Source organism: Lampetra planeri, chromosome 6 (assembly GCF_965212315.1).
Source record: "Lampetra planeri chromosome 6, kcLamPlan1.2.h2, whole genome shotgun sequence".
Lineage (NCBI taxonomy): Eukaryota > Metazoa > Chordata > Hyperoartia > Petromyzontiformes > Petromyzontidae > Lampetra > Lampetra planeri.
The window spans coordinates 4641540-4660806 of NC_136112.1; the positions used below are offsets into that span (position 1 = coordinate 4641540).

Genomic DNA, 19267 nt, shown 5'->3' on the forward strand with positions numbered 1-19267 from the left:
TAAGCTGCTACTCAGCTTTGGTGTCAAAAACACTAAACACCCGGTCAATGATGACTAATTTTGTCTATGGTTCTTTCATATTAAAAAGCTCTATCGCTAAAGTGTAATTAAATGCGTTAAATAAAAAAAATAAGAGTGTATAACAGTTTTTGTGTGTGTGTAAGATATCGTTCAATAACGTTCAGTAGGTTAAAAAAACACTCAATAATTAATGATGTAAAAAAGTGGTCGGAAATAAGATATGCATGAGCAAAAAAAAACATTCGCATTATACTGCTCTAATTCAAGACTTATCGTAACCCACAGAGGGAAATTTACCATTAGCTAATTCCTGAGTGTGTCGGTGTCCTCAACAAAGTAGTGTCTAAAGGAAGGTACACGGTGTGTTTAATAATTACCGTGCAATCCCCTATGGCTTCTTTTAAAATACCATTATAGTTTGCTAATTAGTTTGACAACACAGGGCTATAAACTGCTGTGCTCTGACATTGAACTGCTTTTAGAAATATTAAGTTTGTTAAGCCTGTTGAGAATGTCAATTATTTTTTATACTAATATAATTAAGTATTGTTTAAAAAAAAATCTCGTGTAAGATTTTAAAGCTAAGGGAAATGTATGGGATTGATACATTTCTTTACGTTAGAATATTACACAGTGAGGTGTTATACAATATAATATTGGATTGTACCTTTTTTAATTATGGTGTTTTTTATCACTTGCTTAATGTGCATGTTTAAAATAATACTATTATTGGTTTACAGAGCTGAAAGATATCCAGTTTGTCAATGGTATAGCTTTCAACAGATAGGAAAGCACATTGGCTAAGCATCAGGCTAATCTTATATACCTGTGTGTATTTAGCATGTGAATGGTCAACACATTTGCCAACCGATACATTATCGTGGACAGTTCCAGTAGTGTGTTCCAGACATCTTTTTTATTTATAAAAATGAAAGTCTGTCTGTCTCTGTGTTCTGAATACAAATTCACACCGCTAAAGCTATCGCCAGCAAACCTGGCAGGGTTACCTTTTGAACCCCCGCGGAAAATCTTAGCTACTTTCGTACCCCATGGTGGACACGTTATATTACATTAATTGCGGGCCCCACGGTGCAGCGAAATCTCAACAATAGCTATAACGCCACTGACCCCCTCCTTCTGAACAACAGCGATTGAGCCACTCTACGTTCGCAAAAGATAGCTGCAAGTACCCGGGCAACGCCGGGTATTTCCTGCTAGTTAGTAATACATATTGCTACCATCCAATGTTAGTGCCCCGAGGTGGCAGTTGCAGCCGCTGTGTTGAATTGATCTGTGCAGAGAACTGTTACGTCCAAACACATGTCTCGTGTTATCCTGGCTTCGGATTTTCCTCCCACGAGTCAAACACCTGTTCACGGAATTTGGGCACACATATCAATGCAGGAGCCTCCTTAAAGACAGTTTCATGATTCAGTGAGCGTTTCCTGGATTAACAAAGTGGAAACAAGGCAAAGGTGCAGCCCTGAAATGTATTGCTTGCACAACTGCCGGTGGAAGGGCCTCCACTAGAAGGAGCCCAGAGAGCCCCTCTAACTGGTATTTTGGCCTACTCTTCCATGTTGGCGTGACATCTTGGAAAATGGGGGAATACCCACACTTTACCCATGCGAACGTCCGATTTCTTGTAGTGTACCGTTCCGTTGGGGGGGGGGGGGGCAGGAGGTGGACAGAGAAACCTGCCCATTGTTTTAACTTCCGCACCAGGAGATCGAACCGACGGACCTCAGGATTTCAAGTCCAGTGTGCTAACCTAAGAGACACCATGGCAGAATCCTGAATAAAGTGTCGCATTATTCATATTGTTTCTGATCATTATTATTCAATGCAATGTAATATTGAACGGCATAGCACTGCTGTCAACCTCCCGTCGTCAAACATGCCGGTGTTACTTGCACGCCATTCTGTCCCGCCGATGCCCAGCGCCAGCGGAGAGACGAGCAGCACGGAGGTCCTGCAGCTGGAGTTCGAGCTGGAGAACATCACCAGCCAGACGGTGACGCGGCGCATCCTGTGGCACGTGGCCTACGATGGGCAGAGCGCGCCCTCGGAGCATGAGCGCATCACCAGTGAGCTGACTGTCAGCCAGCACGACATCGTAGGCTTGGTGGCCATAGCTCCGGTAAGAGGCATCTCTTTTGTTTTTTAAATTCTTTATATTAAGTTCGCGTGCTTGCTTGCTTGCTTGCGTGCTTGCTTGCGTGCTTGCTTGCTTGCTTAGGACCGTGCAAATCTTTCGGTCGTTTTTTAACCCACTTCCCGTGATCCAATCGAGCTGACATTTTCCACACAGACTCGTTGTGCCAGACAATTATTGTTCATGAAAAATTCCCAAAATTTTACACTTTTTAGGCAAAAAAAAATTATTTTACATATATTCAAATAGAACGCATTTATGGCTTTGGCTGAACGTCAGAGTGTAAGAGCCCAGAGCGTAACCCCTCCACAGGCCGTGGCGGAGTAGCGCAGTTGGTAGCGCCCTCGCTTCCCATGCCAAAGGTCGCGGGATCGATCCCCGCGTCCTCCACAGGCGAATATATTTTTTAATCCTTTATTAAATCCTTTATATTAAGTTCACTTGCTTGCTTGCACGCTTGCTTGCTTGCTTGCGCGCTTACGACCGTACAAATCTTTCGGTCGTTTTTTAACCCACTTCTCGTGATCCAATCGAGCTGACATTTTGCATGCAGACTCGTTGTGCGTGACAATTTATTTTCGTGAAAAAAATGTTCCAAAATTTTCCACTTTTAAGGAAAAGTCATTTTTCATATTTTATTTAAAATACCAATGTGATAAAAATGAAACTCTTACTCAAGAAAAACTGAAATGAATAATAAAATAAAACCGATGCCACGCATATGAAGGATTTATAGTGAAAAACTTTGTTTTTACGGGTTAATTTTTTTGGTATGAACCTTATCAGGAATAAAATATCGCAGGCACTTATTTATTTGCTTGTTTGAACTAGAATTAGTTAGAGACGTTGACGCTGGCTAAGAGCGCAACCCTTTTTCGGGCGCAAGGCCAATTGTGCTTACACCAGAAGGAGTTTGTTTGTATCAGAAGTAGCCCTCGGAACTTACCCCCCCACGAGTGTGCTGTAAGGATCTGTTGCTTGTACCAGAACTGTGCTTATATCAGGCGTGCTTATATTTATCTTCTGTAAAAATACAGCATGGGAGACCTGAAGCCTCGTTATGCTCTGCCGTACTCCACCCGTTCACCTCTTACATTCGGCACGATACGTGACGTGAGTTGGCCTGGTGTCTCCGAAAAGTCTGTGGCAATTCCACGCAATGATTTGTTTTCTCTCCAAACCTAGGTCAAATGTAATAGGTCTTACATCGGTCATCTTCAATACTATAGGTCTCCTGTTCCTTCTGGTCAATATGAGCCCAAAATGAAATCTGCGTGACACTAACCAGCTGACAGAATGACAGACAGTTGCAGTTCTTATGTATAAGGACTAATACGTTGAATGTAATTTTAATTGCAAGATTAAGAAATTAAAAAAGAAAACTTAACTGAAGGAGTAGCATCCATTCATGCACGGTTATCCGCATCCCTCTCCTGAACATGTATTTCTTTTACCTCCGCCATGCTGTTATATAATTTAATAGTAATTCAATAATTATTATATGTAGATAAAGACAGGGCACATACCACACGTGGCATGCACTCTCACGTCTTTGCAGAGCAATGGAAACAACAGACAGTCCTTTGTCAATCCAAGGTCCTCCACACCATGTAGATCACGGGGGCTGTTTGACCATTATTCACAATGCTGGCCAGTGTAAGGCGTACGTGCAACTTTCTGACCTGCCCCTACTGGACATCTATGGAAAAAAAGCTTCTTAGCTCATCGGATTTCTCCAGGATAAAATAAAGATAAAGATTCTGTACGTTGGGGGGGGGGGGGGCACTCTTCTTAGCCGTGGCCAGGAATTAAACTAAATTGATATTTATTGTTATTTTACAAGGTAAGTCCAACTAAGTCTAAGTTTATAGCTCTTTTTCAGAAGTGACCTGGCCACGAACGATAACTCAACGAAGTGGCTTATCATCACGTGGACATTTATAGCAGCCAAATGTTAAGGGAAAACCGGAGGACCCGGTGAAAAATCCACGTGACCACGGGGAAAACATGCAAACTCCAAATATACAGCAGGCATCAGGGTTGGGATCGAACCCACGACCTCCTGTATATCAGGCAAGGCAGATAACATCTCACATACCGAGAGCTCAGGTCGCCGGGTTCGTAGTGCAGTGCACGAAGCACTGTACATGCTATCATTACAGGAGCTCCTGGCCTCTTCGATATAAAGCAAATACGTTGAAGAAAAAAAAAAAAACTGTGCATTTTTTTTTTTAAATATGTTGATGAGTCTCCCTTGTGCCGTCCGGAGAAAATGCTCGCCGGACAGAATAGCCAGTATTGATTGGCTTAACGCTGGCCAGTTTGATTGAATGCCGTGTGAGCATCCGTAATTTAATTTACAGCAAAAACACACAATAAACATGTCACGTATCCCAATTCACTGGCAAGCGAATGGTACATTTGCTGGATATGTGATGCAGTTTAAAAACGCACGTGTATTTTTCCTACCGGAGCTTCCAACTTATGCAATATTAGTGTTTACACAAGAGTAAATAAAGGTCTTGTAAATTTAAAAGTATACGACGTCGCGTGTGCATGTATATTCACATTTCACAAATATCTGCGACCTTCGTGTGAAATTGTTCATAATAAATGGGATGCAATGATTTCAGACATAGGCTTTTAATAAGTGTAATCGTCTCTGAATAATATCAAAGCTGGTATGTTTTTAGTCTGCTGACTGTGACTTTATCCAAAGACAATAAAGTACAAATTGCCCAGGAAATCGGAATCTAATTGCTCATAATCTAATTGGCGATTACCATTTCAATGAACCATTAATACTTGTGTAGTGGGCTCAAACTGACTCGCAGACGTACTATTTGTCGGCAACACATTTATTTATCACCAACACTGGTGTAACACTATACAACCTATGGTGGTGGTGACCACCAGGCTAAGTACACTAGTCACACCGTAGCTAGCTACAACGGACCCGAGCACTGCTTGGGTCCAAGGTCCACGTGTTGGAGATTCTTCTGGATTCATATTCTTAGGTTTTTTTCGGTTAAGTCACGTAGGTAAAAAATTTAAATTGATAAAAGTAAAATAAAAATAAAATAAAAATCACGACGTTTCGGAGGCAACACAAGCTTCCGTCTTCAGGTGGGCGGAAGCTTGTGTTTCCACCTGAAGTCGGAAGCTTGTGTTGCCTCCGAAACGTCGTGATTTTTATTTTATTTTTATTTTACTTTTATTAATTTTAATTTTTTACCTACGTGACTTTACCGATAAAACCTAAGAATACGGTCATGTGTCCTCCGTGGTCAACCGGAGTGCCATGGCCCCTTGCAACCCCGTTCCGTGCGGGGGCGCTCTCGCCCTCTATCCTGTAGGGGCTGGCACTGCACACAGAGCGTGGTGCCATCGGTCACTATCAGTGCTCACCGAGCCCTGCTAGGGCCGTTACTGCATCCACATTCAAGTGGTGTCAGCGGTGTCGAGACATCGCGCGCCCGTGCCTCTCCCAGGCCGGCTTCACACAGTGACATCCAACGATGTCACTACGTCTGCAAGAAAGAATAATTCCCATATATGCACTAAATGACATTTCATAAAATAATGGAGAGTGTACAGCTCCTTAACAAATCCACCATTGGATGAAGGCCTCCCGATGCCTTGTCAGACATGGGAGTTGTTTGCGAGTTGGTGAAGGGTCTGGGGAGAGTAGGGGGTGATGGGGGGGGGCAGAATTAATTCACATATCACACACTACACCCGTGGCTGAGAATCGAACCCGGGTCACCGTGTCGAGAGTGGGGTGCACTAACCACTCCTCGCTAAAATGAATTGCCAATTTTTTAATAATATTTTAGAAAAAATAAATGCGGTGCAAACACGAGGAACTAATCAGGTTCAGTTTAAATTCATTAAAGAAAAAAAATTGCCTTGCATTTGGTTGGAATGTAATGTGTCAATGTAATGTGTGCAGGAAAGAATTCAGTGTGAAAATCAAATTGCACGGTGCATATTACCAAACTATATCCTATTGGCGTACTGTATTTCACTATTAAAATGCTAATAATGCCGGTAAATTTGGTGTTGATGAAAATAGGATGGTAAGAGCTGTGAGCGCTCACGTGTCACCTTAAAGCACACTAGCAGGTAAACAGTTAATGTGGGATATCAATGGGTAATCAATATATAAACACATTTATATATTTACGCGATCTAACCGAAAAAAAAACTCTATTTTATGGATGATATTGGTCGCGAAAGCCTACGTGTTAAACTAATAAAAAATGTTCTCCGATATGAATCCGGTAATATGTGCAATCCCCTCCCAAAAAAAGCAACCCCAAAGCAGGCAAAAAATAATTTGGGTGAACGTTGCAACTCCATTCCGAAGGGGTTAGCATATGGCCTCATCTTTATGCCATTGAAGATTGTATGAGACACATTGATGACTATAAAGGAATTTAATAAATTAGCATACATTACAGTTTTAATGATTCGCTGTTCCTCCCGTAGCCGTTCGATGAAGTGCCGCGATTCATGAACACAATTCAGTTCAATATATTTATATATATATATATGTTTTATATATATATGTTTAATATATATATGTTGGTGAATGTAGTGGCCTCTAGAGGATGCGGGGGACATTTGAACCTATTACATACAACTTATATGCACTGACTAATATAGATTCTTACACACACACATACACACGATTTGTACATGAGCTTAAATAATCTATCTTAATGGTTGAATTCATGGTTACACCCAAAGTATAGGTAAAGGTGCAGCCCTGCAATTACTTGCTCACACAAGAGCCTCCACTTGAAAGAGATCTAGAGAGCCCCTCTAGATGGATATTTCGCCTCCTCTTCCACGAAGGCAGTTGAAGTACCCACACTTTACTCCACTACTCATTACATGGTGAGTCATTTTGTATTTTTTTTATAAAAACAGTACGTTCGTGGGGGGGGGGAGGTAGACACTGAAAATTGCTTGTGCGGTGAATGTTTAAGTCAACACAAATAATCCCCACACCCCGCCACAGCCTGGATGAACCGAAGATGGAAATGACCCATGTGTTAAGGGACAGACAGCCAGAGGGATTGAGTCGTGTGTCTCCGAACATGTGCCGATATGTTAGGTTGTGTGTGGATGTCAGAGGTGCCCAATTGCGGCAATTACTCTGACTCTGCGACCTACCAATTCAGGCTGCTGCACAGATATGCATGTATCCATTTGAACACAAACAGGTGGTGGAAGGGGAGTTGTAGATTATCGAGTTTTTGGAATATCTATATATACATGAAAGGGAAATTTGTGAATATGTGTGTCTGTTCGAAATGTTTAGCATACTTCCCGACATGCAACAAACTTTAAATTTGGCACGTGAATAGTTTGCAGACTGTACACAATGGAAAAAGTATAAAAATAGACGTTTGTATTGTTTTTGGGAGGGGGGGCGCAATAATGGATTTAATATATTGCACGGCAAGTGAGCGGTGACGTCGCATCTGTGATGTCACCCGCATGCGGCAGCGTTACGCAGTGTGCCTGCTGAGGTCACGACCCGCCCCCCAAACCCTCCGCGTAGGCCGTGTATCCCACACAAATGCGTGGCTGGGGGGGGAGGGGGAAATAATGGATATAATATACTAGAACTAAACTATTAATTTCCGTGCGAAGAACGGGTACACCTTCTAGTGTATACCTATATTGATACGTCAATCATTTGTATACATTCTTCCTTTAAAAAAGGCATTCATGTGTGTGTATATGTTTTTTTCTCACTTGACTTTTGTCAGCTCCACATTGTAACAATTTGCCCACAAGGGACAACAGGGATTCCAATTCAGCGGAGGATCTAAAGCAGGTCAACCAAAATGAGAAAGCTATTGCGCGGCACTTTCACATGAATTGGTGTGCGTTTTAACTGCGCCATTGTTCGGTATAGACCACGCCGCCGTGCTACCCCTGACTGCTCCCTCTGCCGTAGTCGAGAGGAGCTTGAGTGCTTTGTTGATCCTGAGAACTCCAGGTGGGGTCACAGAAGTCGGACAGGTCCATGGGCAGATGCCAGACAAATAGCAGTGGCCCCTGGGATAACCAGACTCGTTAGCTTATTTCAACAATTTGTCGTAGAGAAGGTTATTCCGAAAAGAAACCTGCGGCCGGCGCAAGCCCTTCCGGTCATCTCGTCCCTGCCCTGCCACTGGAAGCTGCTTGTTGACCAAGAGGGGGTGCGACTGTTCGTTTACTTTAAGCAAATTATCGCGCGGCCTTCGACAATCTCACAATCCCCGCGGCGACAGAGAACTGGCGAGAGTGACAGGTGATGGATACCGCTGGGAGCCATGGCCGTGGACCTGCGCATTGGGAAGATCGAGACTTTGGTCAGCCCTACGTTGACCTGGGATGGCACCGCAGTTCGGCGGCACCTTCACTCGGCTGCCCTATTTAGCGACAGCGCATCCGACCTCAGTCTGAGGAGGGGGCTGAATTACCTGATCCAATCGACACCTCGCGAAGGGATTTCAGTGCGCGCGTCAGCTGTTAAGATGTTACTTGGCACGACGTGCTTGGCATGCCCGGCAACGGCACGGTGGACAGCGATGGTTTTCAGCAGGCAACTGACCACAGCAAATGGTACGGTGCCGTCAAAGTGGGTGTGCGGGATTCAGGAAGAAATCGCGTTGTGCGATCGAGAGATGCATTGCCAAAGAACGAAAATGGCATTTGTCCAATATCAGACTGACCAGGCGAATGGCTGTGTGTATCCAACACGGCCGGCACCGTCTCTCCAGTATTGATCTGCGTGGCCACGGGAAGACCCAGCAGAGCAACTGATAGGTGTCGACGTCATCCCAAAACTGGAGGGATAGGAGATGAAGCAGAAAGCATAGCAGCACTTTTAAAATTTCATTTGAAGTAGCGGTGGAACGATACATCAATCCATCTGTTAATATCCATTATTAAACTCATGGTGAGTGCATACCAACACGTGTGTCCGAATGGTTGTGTAAATAATACATGTCAACTTCTTGGTTTTTTCTGTAAAGTCACGTAGAAGGGAAGTAATAAAATAATAAAAATAAAACATAATAAAATAATTCTCACGACGTTTCGGCCACAACGCAAGCAGCCGTCCTCAGGTGAAGACCAGGTCTGTCAGGGAGACAGCGTCTGAATGAAACACCACCACGCTTTTATTCATTCTCCCCGACAGACCTGGTCTTCACCTGAGGACGGCTGCTTACGTTGTGGCCGAAACGTCGTGAGAATTATTTTATTATGTTTTATTTTTATTATTTTATTTCTTCCCTTCTACGTGACTTTACCGAAAGAACCAAGAAGATGAATCCCTGCAGTCACGAAAGCTTTAAATCGAAATTTAATACATGTCAAGTTCAAGATATGATCATGGCCAAAGCCGCTGCTGACCCCACCACAACTCACTAACTTAGCGATGCTATTCTAAGCATTTTTTTTTATTTCACCAGTTAAAGCCCAGTGAGCTATATAGCTTTTATTCAGAAGCGACCTGCCCACAAATGATAGCTTAACGAAGCGACTTATCAAGTGGAAGTTCATATTAGCCAAATACTCTAGACATACGTTTCTTATTGCGGAGGGTAAAAAACCGGAGGACTCTGGGAAAAAAATCCACGCGACCACGGGGAGAGAGACGTGCAAACTCCAAGTATAGAGCAGGCGTCAGGGTCGGGATCGAATCCGTGACCTCCTGCATGCCAGGCGAGGGAGTTAACACCTCGCCACCATGGCGCCCCCTACCCTCTATCAGATTCCACAGCTGTTGCACAGTAGACATGGGGCCTCCAGGATCTACTGTCCCCTTGGATGCTGGGCTCATGGAGACCATTCCAGTATCTGACTCGGCAATGGGCCCTCTCTCATTCTTGCATGTCCCACCCACCCACCCAGTGCAGCCATGTTTTTGCCTCATCATCAGTGCCGGATTAAGCTAGTGCGGGGCCTGTATCAAATGTTATAAATGGGCCCTAAATTAAAAAAAAACACTTAAATATTAAAACACAAATTTTAAACTTGCATAGTAAAGTATTTGTATTTTTTCATTTGCTATACAGTCAGATAATACGACAAATCGATAGCCTTAAACACCCAGAAGCACTGAACCAGAATTGATAGCTTGAAAGCATTTAGCGCGGGTCCCTTGAAAGTGTGGCGCCCGTAGCATATGCGACTTTTGCTACTAGGATAATTGCTCATCATGTCTCCACCACTTCCGGACCTCTGCAATGCCTTTTCCGCCTTGCCATAGTCTGTAGAGACACCTGTATTCAAATATCAACAACGTGCTTTCGAGCTCATTAGTTCAGGTCTAATTGTCTGATCCATACGGCAGTACAAACAGTGCTCCTGCCTCAAATACTGTTTTCATTTCACTCAGACCGAGACATAAGTCTGACTGAATAATATATGTACCTTGTATGTCATACAAAACAAGCCAATTTCCAAAATGTGTATACACAGTGGGAATATTTATTGTGTAGGGAGAGTCAGCCATAGACAGCACAGACCTCTGGCGGATTCCAGACTATGGGCACAGCAAACAGGAATGAGCACCCCCCCCCATCCCCACGAATATAAGTTCGGCTGGGAGCTTCGACAAAGAGTCTTGGTTACTGGGACAGAGAACGAACGCATGGAGGAGGGTAGAGTGAGATTAGAAGGGATATGGATTAATGTTGAAGACACATTGAGTCTGATCTTGAAATCGATGCAGCATTGCATTGGGAGCTGATGCGGGGATGTGGTCTTGTTTACGGGTGCGCGTGAGGAGTCTGGCAATGGGACGTTGGATCAGCGAAAGCGTGGAGATGAGGGATTTGGGGAGGCGTAGAGAAAGGAGAGTTGCAATGGTCGTTTCACTCAAGGTGCGACCATTTCACCGCAATGTTACACAGGCAAAGCTCGCATTCATATTGTGGCAATGCAACATGACAACCATAATATACAGGATGCATCGTATTGTATATTGTAGTTCAAAACTACTGAAGCAATGTTAGTAAACAGGAAACCAATGAGCCCTTTTGTTTCCTTTTGCACAATACCTGTCACTTGTGTGTGTGTGTGTGTGAGCACGTTTGCATGTGCGGAGCGGACGTGCGGGGACTGGTACTCTGTGCTACGAACCCAGCGATCCGAGTTTGATTCCCACTCATGGTCAACGCCAGTGACAATTATCCCAACTAATCCTGGACTTCCCCTAGGTCGACTCAGCCTCAAACGAATACCTGGTGCAGTGTGTGAATATCGCCACTGTGGGAGACAAAGGCGGCCGAGGCATGGTGCTGGCCACCCACCCTCTCGTGTACCGTGCCGACCTTCATAGGTGCTCGTTAACAGCACTTGCCCCAAAAGCCTGAGGAGGATATACGGGGGATCTTTGTATTTGCACACGTACACATGCAGTTAACAGCCTTGTTATGTTCGGTATGCCAAAGGAGATTGATTAATGGCTGACATGTCGCTTATCTCGCTTGGCTTCTTCTCCTGACGCACACAGATTTTGATTCACTTCCAGACTGCCAGCACAACACACTTAAGGGTGCTTTAGAATTAAGGAAATGCTGTGTCAAACCTTGAACTGCCCAGTGTTTAAAGTAACATGCATCTATAAATATTCAGGGATATTGGTATGCATCAGATAGATATATTTAAGTCTGCTTTGAAAACCAATCTCTTTAAGGTGGCCTTCCCCACTTAGTTTGCTCGCTTGCCCCTGGTTCTGTTTTTGTTTCCTGCTTTCCATGGATTGCACGTTGAGATCCTAGGATGGATTGCGCATTATAAATTTGAATTATTATTATTAATATCAAAGCAGCGGCACAGTGAGGCAGCAGCGCACTTCGCTATGAACCCAGCGACGTGAGTTTGACTCCCAGTCCCGGTTAACATCAGTGACGAGCGACATCGGAAATGGAGCCGGGACACCCCCCGTTCACCAACCTGCCACTGACTGGGATAGTAAAGTGTCGTCAAACAAACCCCAATCAACTCACACGGCATGGAGAGGCCTTCATCCAGCAGTGGATTGACAGTTGTGTGTATATTATTATTAATATCAAGGCCTACACGACTAGTCATGGGATATTAAGCAAGTTAATTCCATGTGAAATTCCACAAGCCACTTGGCAAGTTATATATATTTCAAGGGTCGACCTTGCCCAAGGCCTTTTCATAACTGAACATGTTACGTAATTTTCTTATATACAATTAGACGTTGACTGGGGCAAATATGTAAGAAGAAAAGTATGCGGTTTATTTCATGTTAGATGTTAATATGAGCAGTTAATGGGTATGAGTGGCGATTTTTCACTTCATTGAGCCTACGTGAAAATCATGAATTCTCACGGGGAAAAAAGACACTTCATCGTTGCTCACACGTTGGCTGTGAAGTGACTAAGTTGCGTCCCAATAAGTCCAATAATGAATGATCAAGTGCCTCTTTCATTTAATATATAGCCGTGTCTTGTCGCTCATTCATGCAAAAGTGCGTGGGCTTACTGCTTCAAGATAAAATTCATGTACTTGGATTGAATTTGAAAGCATTAGCCAGGCATTACAATGCAAAGTGACTCTGTTCATGCAAAGCAAACGTATATTATGCCATGTCCTCTAAAGTATAAATATTAGCACATTTCTGCTTCAGTGAACTAATTGGTGTGTACTGTGTGCTATATTGCCTGCTATTGGTGTGCTGCGGTGGCGATATGGTAACTACCTTGCCTGGTATACAGAAAGTCGTGGGTTCGATCACGAGCCCAACCCTGACGCCTGTATATTTGGAGTTTACATGTTCTCCCCGTGATCGCATGGGTTTTTCTCTGGGTCCTTCGCTTTTTCCCTCCACATTTAGAGACATGCGTTCAGAGTTTTTGGCTGCTATGCATTGCCACCTGATAAGCCACTTCGTCGAGTTATTATTTGTGGCCAGGTGGCTTCTGAAAAAGCGCCATTTAGCTCAGTGGGCCTTGCCTGGTCTAATGATAAATAGTTTACAGTTATTAGTTTCAAGACAGGAGGTGCAGAAACATGGTCATTCATGAAAAAAGTATTGAAACAGAAGTGAAAAGTGCACAAAGAATGGAGAGTGAGAGATGCGTTCTTGGGATTAGACCGAGAAACGGAACGAGAGTGCATGCCGAAGAGACGCGCGCAGGTTAATGAAATCGTTAAAACCGTGAATACAACCACGTGGGCCTGGGCCTGGCACGTCACAGCCACTGTAGAAGGATTGATGGCCCATGGTCAAGAATAATAATCGAGGGCCAACCAAGGAACAATGCGTCCGAGGAGAATGTCCACCGAGGGAGACAGAGTGATGAAATCAGTTTGCCGGGTAAAAAGCCAAAGATATTGTTTTCCTCTCAGGGGTGGTATTAATATAATTACGGTATCATCCTTTTTTTTCACTTAACTTGTTATTGCATCATATGCGTGTGTAGATTTTCCAGCAACACAAACGTGCAAAGCTAGCAAAGGCTAACATTGGCAGATAGCTGCATTTTTTTGTGCATTTGCAGTACAGTACTGTATTTTAATATGAATGTCTTTATCACGTGATAACACCACATACAGAAAAATATATTCTTTGTTTATGTAAATAATTTTTTTTTTAAAACATTGCATCTCAATACCACGATAAAAAGATGTCAAGATGCTGAAGGGAAATCATATAGACATGAAGATCAGATAGATACAAAAATAAAGAGTAAAATAAAATAGCCAATTGGGCAGATTGAGCAATGGTGAGATTCGTGACGCACACCAGCCGTCTCAATCAACCAGCCTAACGACACGAATTTGTGAACCTCCGTTTTCTTTCCGCATAGCATACATTCATCAAAGCTGTGCCCTTTCTATTGATGTGCTTAGTCACGGCTAGAATTGTAATGGACTGGCGGTCAAGTAATAGAACTCATCCAAGAACGTGTCCACTGAGGAGATGGAGCGATCAAATCGGCCCTCGTGCAGGTATTGGGTGGATTGTCTTAATCTTGATTTGAGGCTTTCGTGACTGCAGGAATCCATACTCTTTACGGTAAAGTCACGTAGGTCATGCTTTACCACCTGACAACAGACGCTTGTGTTGCGCCCGAAACGTCGTGATTTATTTTATTTTATACCTACGTGACTTTACCGAAAGAACCAAAGAGTATGGATTGTCTTACTTTGTAGAACTGTACCAAGAGAATGATGGCAATAATGTGGGAAGGCCTTCATTCAGCAGTGGATTGATCGCAGCTAATGATGATTCACAGCAGCATGTTAAGAGTGGATTGCCTCTGTGGTTCCCCATCAAATTAGCGTTCTCCCACTCCCCCAGTGCCACTGGTCTAGACCGTTCAGTGAGAACTAGGATTCCTTAATAGAGGTCGTTTTGGGTTAGATCGTGTAAATATAAATGTGTTGTTAAATCCGCCGCCACCCGACGCAGCCAACTAGTAAGATTCGTCACCTAAACAAAACATGCTCATTGGCTGCATCAGGTGGTGGTGGGTTTAACGACACATTTGTAATCTCGTGATCTACCCCAAAACACCTCTATTGTCGATAGCAATGGCTGCGAAAGCCCACGTGTTAAACGGGTGCTCCTACTTGCGGAATAAAGATGCGTTTATTAGACTGATACATTTAAACCTGCATTCGAACCAGGTCCTTAAAGGTTTCGACTTAGTGCTCTGACCTCTGAGTCACTTGGTCACCTCCTCAATTGGTGTTGAATGTGCAACTGCACTCGTTTCTTGGGTCATTGCAAATTTTGAGTGCTTCCAATCATTACCTCATCATTGTTTAAGAGTTTTCACATACATGTATTAATGGTTAAACTCCTTGTTTACATTTAGCTTTTGTTTATTCAGATCATTGCTCATGTTTATGCATAACGCTGTCTGTTTTGGCACATATTATTCAACGTATAATATTACTTTGATATTCTATTCCAACAGTTATTGTATTGCAATGTTTTTCACTGCTGTATCTAATTTTCATGTTTCGTTTATCACTTGAAAAATCTCAATGGGCCCAATAGACTCTCGACTTGGGTTATGAATATTTTGTGCATGCGCTTAACCGCAGACAACATTTGCATTTGTCACAAGCCAGCAAAATAAATGTCATTCCTCTTATCAAGTTGATATTTCTTTAATTATAATCTGCAAGCATCGCACACCTGGATTCCATTATGCCCACGATTGCCAATATAATTTGGTCCACCTGCAATTCACTTTGCATAATTGCGGGTTACGTTTGTGTACTGCTCTAGCTTAGAAATGTTCATTTAAAAAAAGTGTAAGTACGTATGTTGAACTTCTTTCGCACCGTACCTAGCCAACCGTGCTAATTGGAGGTGTCAAGAGTGACAAAACAATTGTTTGTGTGCTCCACTAGCAATCATTATTTTGTATCGTCCTTACGTGAGCACAGTATTTTTGTGCATTTAAACATGATCCACATATTATTATTTTTTTCCATAGAAAAATCTCACGGTAGCCTCTGCGCAGACGAATCCACCCTGGACTAGGCCTCACCATTAATATTCTCATCACCAAGGTGTGGCGTATCAAACAATACCACTGGACAAGGAGTTGTGGGGGCCGACGTCCACCCCACCGCCCTCGCTAGGCAGGTGGAGCGCGACGTCTGCCCCTTCCGCTGCCTCCTCCACCACGTCGGTCAGCTCCCGCCGGCCGAGTGATCGGGCACACCATGCGAGCACCCTCTCTGAGGGACATAGCTGTACTGCTGGCTCACCGTCGCACGGAGTTAACCCCCCGCACCCGCGCACACCACAGCCAACGCTAACGCAACAGACAACGGCACGCTAGTGCCCACACCTTCGAGCGATTACCTCAACGAGCCTCCGTGCACACCGCAGCTATCGTTAACACAGGGGCGCGACACCGCTCACACCTGCGGGCAATTATCTCCGAATGCGCGCGCACACCACAGCTAACACTGACACAGCACACAGCGGCTCGTGCCCATGCCAGCAAGCGATTACCTCAATGCGCACTCGTGCTGCGGCTCCGCGCGTTTCCCGCCCCCCCCGCAGCCGCTCAACACATAAATCACAGACACCACACCGATGCTCTCTGCTAACTTTTATTCACGGCGCAAACTCCGCACTGCCCGGAGGGAATATTCTGCGAACAGAGCCTAGCCTACTACTACCCAAGTCTCCAAATACTCACACGCCCTATCACGTACCTCGCGGCTGTACTCACGGCGTCGCAAGGATGCTGTGAGAGTCGGAGGGACGAAGACGAAAGAGAACTTTACCTATCGCTGCCTCGTAGCGGCACTCGCTGGTGTCTCACGGATGCTGCGAGCGGCTTGAGAAGGCAGGACAGCAGGGAGTCCATCTTGGCGGCCAAGAAGTTGAAGATGACATCTCCTCTGAACGGTTCCAGGCTCCCCTTTTTATGCCCCCTGACTTCAAAAAGTCCAGGGTTACGTTATCCCGCGCGGCCAATCGTGCCCCTACCTATGATTCTCGCTCGTTTTCCTTCCCTTACATGGAGTGTTGTGATGGTTACTTCTGTGACCTATTGTCTATCCACCCGTACTCATTCATTTCTGACTCATCTTGTTTAATCTGGAAGGACGTCCAGCTGGCGAATACACACCCTGCTAGTGTGTGTTCGGTCTGGGGCCGAGGGAGGTCATGGCGCTGAGATCCCCTGACCTCATGTTCTGCTCTGTTCCCTTAATATTTCACCCCAGCCCCCTCCCTGATGTCGTGCATGACTCATTGCGGCTGGCCCGGTGAACCTTTGTGCGCCCATACAATTTTAAGCCAACCACAATGTGACTTGTCCAGCGAGGGTCGGCCAATCTCCTGGCACCGGGAAACCGCGGGACTTTCCTTCTAGGGACCCTTCGGATGAAAACCCATTGTGCCATGCAATCCCCCGCCAGGACACTACGTGTTTGCGCTGCGGGTGTGTGCTCAGTGTGGGGGCCAGGTGGGAGTAGCGGCACTTGCAGAGTTGTTCCGAGGCCGTGGCACCACAGAGTCATTAATTAAATAAAGAATATGCAAAAATAACCACTTGACTTTTAAGCAATTCCAGTTATCGGAAAGGCAGTGAACCCCATGTGACAAAAAATAGTGTTGTAGCTGACAAACCACATTCTCATCGGTACGGGATGTATCATGGTATTCATGAAAATAGCCTCAGGGATTAAAAATTTTAAACACATTGGCCTTTGAAAAGGTAAAAGTGCAGCCCTGAATTTGCTTCATCACATCACTGCTGGTGGAAGGGCCTCCATTAGTGGGAGCTGTAGAGAGCCTGCTAGTGGGTTTATTTGAGGTAATTTTTATTTTACCAGGTAAGGCTCAATGAGCTACAGAGCTTTTTCAGAAGTGACCTGACCACAAACGATTGTGGCTCATCACGTGGAAATGTATTGCAGCGAAATACTCTAAAAGCACGTTTCCAAATGCGGAGGAAAAAAACCTGGAGAACCCGGAGAAAAATCCACATGACTACGGGGAGAATATGCAAACTCCAAATATACAGGCGTCAGGGTAGGGATCGAACCCACGATCTCCTGCATACCAGGCGAGGTAGTTAACATCTCGCCACCACGGTGTTTGGAACCTGAGCAACAGGGAGGGGAACGTGAAGGGTGATCACTACTTTTAATCGTTACAAAAATATAGTTTAATTTTCGTATCATAATTACACAGTGGTGTGCAATTGTATATCTCGTGTTTACCTAGATCGTTAATGGCAAAGGGCGAAAGAAAAATTGAGGGTCAAAACATTAATTTGTTTTCGTTTAGTGCAGTAACATTTTCAAGCACACGAAGCTATAATTTGCATGAATTAAAATGAATCCATCCGTGGATCCTTATGTATTTGCATAATTGCTCAAATTGCAGACCGTCCGGTTTGTATTCCAAGGTGCCAATGCTGTACCACATTGTTTCCTTACAACGCACTTTGAAGTTCATTGACATTTTCGCACGTGTGAAAATGCATGCATTCGCTATTTTGTTCTGTGCCAACCTTGTTGCATCGCTTAGAATCGCTTTGAGGTGATTGAATGCTACATGGAGCTTATTCCCACTGTGTGGCGATCCATTTTCTTGCAAACAATTTTCTCAGTTGAACAATCACAGCGGGGTCCATCAGTCACTCCAAGGAAATTGAGATGGGATTGGCATAATATCACAATATCAGAAATTACTCTTGCAATGGACAATTACACATTGGAAACCAATAATCTATTCGGTTTAGCATGTGACCATCCACATTCACCGCAACAAGGATTTTGTTACGTACCGGTGTAGTGAAGTATGGTTAAGTAACCGCACGGCCGGGGAAAGCCATCGTGCAGTGACTATATTGACAGAAAGGGCTGCACATATACACGATTTCTCCAGGTTAATGAAGAGCTCTTGAACGTGTGAAACAATGATGAGAAAAAAATATTTGTACAGAGATTACAAAAACACGCTTTTCATCGTTCCTTCAACTCACAAAGGGCCTAACGCTTACACAATTACATCTTAAATATCTGCCCAGGGATTATTTTTTTTATTGTTGGTTGTCTCTGATGTGTGATTCGGTGAGAAATTTGGGCAAAATCTTTTTTCTATTTCGTTCTTATGTGAAGAAGTCTCCCGTACTCTCCGGAAATAGTTTGTATCGATCCGTCCTTGCCGCTTCACCAAACAAGCTGTGCCGAATCCCTGCGTGTATTATCCACTTCGCTGCAGGTGGCTAGCGTGCTGTTCTTCAACAATGACTACATTTATTTACCAGAAAATTTGCTGATGGAGCTTTATCGCTGGCACTCTAAGGCGAAGCTGTCAAGAGACATAATTGTTTTCCATCGATGCCTTAAACCTTCAGCTTAAAAACAGGAGAAAATGAAGAAAAAAACACCCACAGTTATGCCTGACAAATGCAAGCTGCCGCTAGATCCGATATTTTTGGTACGAAATTCCCATGCTTTGGATGCACTCTCTTATGCTGTTTTTTTTTTAAGTAAAGCTACAGCTCTGCAATTACCTGCTAAAGCACTCATGTAAAGTCGTTCACGAGGGGGGGG

The 19267-nt window shown here is 44.1% G+C and overlaps 1 protein-coding gene across 1 annotated transcript in view; it reads left to right on the forward strand.

Annotated features, from left to right (window-relative positions):
* LOC144719646 (transmembrane protein 132C-like) overlaps positions 1-19267 on the forward strand; it is a gene marked incomplete at its 5' end in the record, with an annotated part of 78956 nt that overhangs the window by 34183 nt on the left and 25506 nt on the right. The window contains one exon of the mRNA XM_078595783.1: positions 1963-2161. Within this exon, the coding sequence (XP_078451909.1) occupies positions 1963-2161 (199 nt within the window). The remainder of the gene's footprint in view (positions 1-1962; positions 2162-19267) is intronic.